Genomic DNA, 5675 nt, shown 5'->3' with positions numbered 1-5675 from the left:
AATTAATTAAATTACAAGAGCTCCTTATATATTTATTACTGCCCATTTGTTTGGTACAAAGAACATAGCCGAGAAATAATCGAGATGAATAAAAAATAAATAAGAAATGAAACGGTTGAGGTTGTTTAGTTATATAAAAAATAGATGAGAAAGAAAATTAGGGCCTGAGATTCACAATTTTTTTTCTCTGATATACTTAGAAATTACACAACCATTGTTTGAAAGAATTGATAGAATTGATAGTCAATTTTTATGTTTATTTTATTTTGAGTAATGCTATACACGCAATAAAAAATGTACAACAATTTTTACAACATCAATTTTTTTTCTTCTAACTCTCTTCACTCTCTATAATAAATAAAATGATAAATAAAAATAAACACAAAATTAATGTTATACAAGTTATTATACAAATAACATTACTTTTTTAATTTTATGTGAAATAGTTTGTTTTTATGATTTAATTGATTAAATTTTAATTTTATTTTTTATATTACAAAAACAATTGATAATGTAATTTAAAATTCAATTTCGAAAATAATTTTATTTCTTTTTCTTTCAATTTTTTCTTAAAATAAACACTCATTTTTATTTTATTTCTCTATTATTGTCATTTACTCCAATTTTTTCTATTTTCATTCATTCTATTTCTCACTTTTTTTTTCATCCTAGCAAATACAGGTACAGATTGCCCAGCTCTGGAGTCTGGAAGTCCAAAATTAAAACCGAGTAGCATAATTAATCCGGATCCTAACTGCCTCTGCAGCAAATATATTCTCTGCAATGCATCAAAAATCAGAACCATTTTTATTACATTCTTTCTCTTTTGTAATTAGTTTAAGAGAATTTCTACGTTACCATATTATTTAGGAGAGTACCGGTAGAGTTATAATTATAATTTTATTTTATATTTTATATTTTTAATAATTTATTTAAATAATATTTATAATATTTTATTCTTTAAAATTTTAAATTATTTAGTTATTTTATTTTTATTTTATATATTCTAATTTTATTTGTAATAATAATATTATATATTTAAATAATTTAATTTTAATAATTTTTTAAGTATATTTTTTATCTTTTCACTTAAAATTTCTAAATTTTTATATTTTAATTTTAATAATTTTTTAAGTATATTTTTGTCTTTTATCTTAAATTTTTGAATTTCTATATTATAATTTTAATAATTTTTTATTTCTACTATTTATTAATATTTTTTTTTAATGTTTTATAACATTATTGAAATTTTATAATTTTAATCTCTATAATTTTATCTTATTTTTTATTTTATAAATATAATTTAAATTATTTATTTTATAATTAAATTAATTTTTTTTTAATTTTTATAAGTTTACATAAAAAAATATATTAAAACCCCTCCATCTTTATTGTGTTTAAACCAGTTAATCAATAGTTGAGATTTGTCTGCATAAAAAATTCTGAAGAGCATTTGATATAGGGTGGGTATTACTTAATTAGGCAGAAGCGACCAAGTCACACTTTGACTTTTCAGAAATATATATCCTTAACCAGGTTATTGCTTAAGCTTAATACTGCTAATGATAAAAGAAATCACAAGTAACAAAAAGCGTAAACAAAAACTACAAGATAAGAATTTATTAACACAGCAGAAAAGGAAATAAATGCTCAGGCTGCAGATCCTCCTGTGGATTCAGCACATATCTGCTTGATTTTAATTTCACTACACGTACAAAAATATACTTCTTCTTATGACACTATATCAGTCATTTTAAATAAAGTTTAAAATAAGAACTTTTTGACAGCTTTTACTTTTAATTTGTATCCAAAGACATGATATATCAGACATGGCACTCCTCCATCTGAACATCTTTAGCCTTCAAAGGCTCATACTCTCCATGATAAACTTCAAGATGATCTGACAAAGCAGATTTGTCAATATTCTGATGGTGGTAGGACTTGCACACGAAATAGAGCACAGTTTGGATAACAAGTTGGAACAGATACAACTGAGACAACACCACCAAACAAACTACCCCATATGCTGTTTTATCCACTGACCCCAATCTCCACCCTTGCACCACCGTTTTCTTGAACAAAAACTGCAACAACGTAAAGGAAATCACGAGCTTCAAAAATATCACCACGGCCAAACCAGTCTTCCCCTTTATCAACTCAATGCTCTTTCTCATGGCTCCAACCCCACACGAGTCTTCCAACACGGTCACAACACTAGCCATGTTCCAAACCACTGTCAAATACACAAACCCCGCGAAGTACAAGATCACCAAGAGCACTAAAATCACAACCCCACCACCACCACTCCTTCCTCCAATTGTAAGTGCCCATATAATGAAAAAAACCACTGCCATGACGTTGTAGGCGAAGAGAGCCCCGAAGGTGCACAAAAAGGTAACCATGAGCCTCTTCCAGACCTTGGGAACAACGCTCATGACTTTGGAGAAGGTGACATCTCTTGCGGTGTAAGCAGAAGCGACGGTGTAGACCACTGCTGAGGTTGAGAGGAGGGAGAATATGATGAGTAAAGTGAAGTAGATGAGCTTGAAGAGCATGAACGTGGCCCATTCGGAAGAGAGCGTGTTGGTTAGGTTTTGGTATTGGGGTGTGTCTTGTGGGGTTTCCATCATTTGTTGTGTGTTGTGCTTGATCTTCCCAAAGAGAACGTTGGACACTTCGATGTGGATGAGGAAGATGAAGGAGAGAGGGAGGATTAGGGTTAAGGTGATCTTGCTGAAGATCTTGCTCCATGAAAATATGATGTTGTAGGATTCTTTGTAGACGCCAAAGATCCCCAGGAACTGCATCTCTTCTTGTTCTCTGTCCATTTTTCAATCAAGTTTTGGTTTGGTTTGGGTGAAGGTTGAGAATATAAGAGAAAAAAGGGAAACGAATGGTTTGCAAATTGCAAAGAGAATCTTCCAAAGGCTGGAATAGACTCGGTTGCTGTTATCTGCCACAAAATACCCCAACATTAGAGTCGAATTAATATGCTAATCGATAACAAATGTCAACGTTATTTTCCGAGCATTTTTTATTATATATCCTCCAGAAACAATTGTAGCATGTTAGGACCACTATATACGATGATGAGAGTATTATTTTTGGAGCATTGATAAACAGATATAATATATCCGATCAAAATATAACAAATGAAAAAGCAGTCACTTTCGTCTCTAAATTTATAAAGTATTGTCATATTATATTAATTTTTAAAAACTAAGAAAATATTAAATAAGTTTTTTAAAAAACTATAGATTGATCGACAATTACATTAATTTAAAATTTAAAAAAAAATAGTGACTGAAGTAAATAATATATTGAGTACATTTAGAGATCAAAATTATAGCATGCAGTTAAGGTTATTTGTTTATATTTGGAGGCTGTTCAATGGAAACATACTTTTAGTGAAGCAGATTCATTTGCTAAGCATGGTTTGTGATTAGATGGAGTTAATTAAGATGTGTCATGTTTAATTAAGGTACAGTTTTTTCTTTTTTTGTCGAACTGGCTTTTACTTTTGTTGCTAGCTAGAGGATATAGTTTAGTTTACTTCATTACTAGTAACGAAAATCGTGGATTGGTCCTAATAATTTTTATATCATTTGGACCTGCGAGATCGAAAAAAAAAAAAAAGAATATACAGAAAAACAAAAACAAGTTCATGAATGAGCGTTGACAGAACAATGGCATGTTCGTAATTGTGGTGAAGTTGGATGCGGATTCCAGTTTGCAGAAAATAAAATGGCTGGATTTTGTCCTTAAAGGACGGCGAAGACCAAGTTAATTATTGTATTGTATGATTGTTAACGTCTAAACCAAGGTGTGAAAACTACGAATAATAAGAATAATTATCAATATATATATATATATATATATATATATATATATATCGCTTTGGTTTTTGTCCTTTGTCAAACTCCTCATCAACGACGAAACGTTCCAAGCCTCTTTATCTTGGAAACTTACAAGTTACAACCTTATTCCCAAAGAATTGAAAGCACTTGCGTGATTTTTACGCTTCATTCATGCTGATATTTGTTTGTATAAAAGCTCACATATAAATTTTATAGTGTAACTAAAAAAAATTAGAAAATAATATACACAATAAAATATTTTACATGAATCACTAATTAAAGTCAATCTATGATAAGATGTTAGACTTAAACGTAGGTGAATTAGAGAATGAAAACTTCAAAAGTGAAATACCAATGAGTAAAGAAGATGTTGGTAATCACCTGCAAACACTTTAATGTTCAAGGTACTAAGTATTTCAACCGAGTAACAACATACTAAAAGTTCAAAACCTAAGAATACTAAAGATGTGTTTGGGGTGAAATTCATCTATGGAATTTTTTTATTCGAACTAGCACAATTTTTTATTTAAGTATGTGTATCATGAAGTTTTCCCTACGTCCCTTCTATTCACTATTCATGTGCAACAAGTTTTTCAGAATAAACCTTCTACATATCAAATATGAATAACTAAGCAATTTTAGACTGGTCAAGTTCTAATTTTATGTGATTTAGCATGCAAAGATCGCTAGATTTTCTTTGATGATTATCATGAAACAAGATTCCTGCAGATAGATATTTAAATGAATCGAATAAACAATATATATATTAATAACAAAAATCATAATTAATTTGCTTCCAATAATTGTTGAATTACATAGTGCATAAGAATTCGGAGAAGCAACAACACACTACTACGCTATATTAACTAGGCTAGGACTATTCTAAGAAAAGAGAAGAAAAAAGGGTGGCCAAGAAATCATACTTAGCAATCTCATACACAAGAGCCATATGCGCGGGCAATGAGTGTTTGTGAGAGTTTGTGTTTGTAAGCATGAGTTTTCAACCTCCTGAAATGAGCTTTCCGCTCGGCTATTTATAAAGGATAGGGATGGGAGGTTATTTTTGCTTTAGTTCAACGTGTGGTATGTATAACCGCTCCCCATTACGCGACGTGGGTAACTTCTCAATCGTTTTCAACTCCCCACAACTGCTTTTGCATCTTCGACTCTCGAATAATGTCTTCGATATCCTAAGTTTTTATACTTTCGAGGAAAAGTTATTACTCATTGGACCTTTGTAACATCCTAAAATTTTATTTTGGGATTGTTAAAAGGATTATCATATTTTTTTTATATATGTATTTTACTATTTATGTATACGTATTTTACTATTCACGTATACGTATTTTTGAATAGTAATATATGTATTTTTGAACAGTAAATCCGTGGACGAACAGTAATCTCGTGAATGCACAGTATTTTACTATTAATATTATTTTAATGAATAGTGCATAGTAAATATAATATTATTTTAATCTGCATAGTAATTCCAGAATTTCTATAAATAGAGGCTAGGGGCTGAAGGAAATTCATAACTTGAGATAAGGAAATTCTGGAGGAAGAAAGAGAGAGAGAGAGAAGAATCTAGAAAGAGAGGAGGTTCTGCTCTAGTTCCGGTCCTAGTTAATAAAAAAAGAAGAGGAAGTTCTACTCAAATTTCTATTTAATCAGGTACGGGGGAAAAGAGGATTATTTATATGTAAAATACATGAGGGTATTGGGTAGAATTTCTTAGAATAACGTTTGATTTATGTGAATGGACGGCCAAGCCTCCTATTGATTTAAAATTTGGAATTTATGTGAATGGACGACCAAGCC

The 5675-nt window shown here is 30.1% G+C and overlaps 1 protein-coding gene across 1 annotated transcript; it reads right to left on the bottom strand.

Annotated features, from left to right (window-relative positions):
- Window positions 1-1594: 1594 nt before the first annotated feature.
- LOC109792631 (uncharacterized) lies at window positions 1595-3011 on the bottom strand. The gene has a single exon (XM_020352050.3). It carries the CDS (start codon window positions 2826-2828, stop codon window positions 1824-1826), a length of 1005 nt encoding a protein of 334 aa, XP_020207639.1. The 5' UTR covers window positions 2829-3011; the 3' UTR covers window positions 1595-1823.
- Window positions 3012-5675: the final 2664 nt, after the last annotated feature.

This window comes from Cajanus cajan, chromosome 6 (assembly GCF_000230855.2).
Source record: "Cajanus cajan strain Asha chromosome 6, NIPB_CcT2T_4, whole genome shotgun sequence".
Taxonomy (NCBI): domain Eukaryota; kingdom Viridiplantae; phylum Streptophyta; class Magnoliopsida; order Fabales; family Fabaceae; genus Cajanus; species Cajanus cajan.
This window is presented reverse-complemented; position numbering and strand designations above follow the sequence as displayed.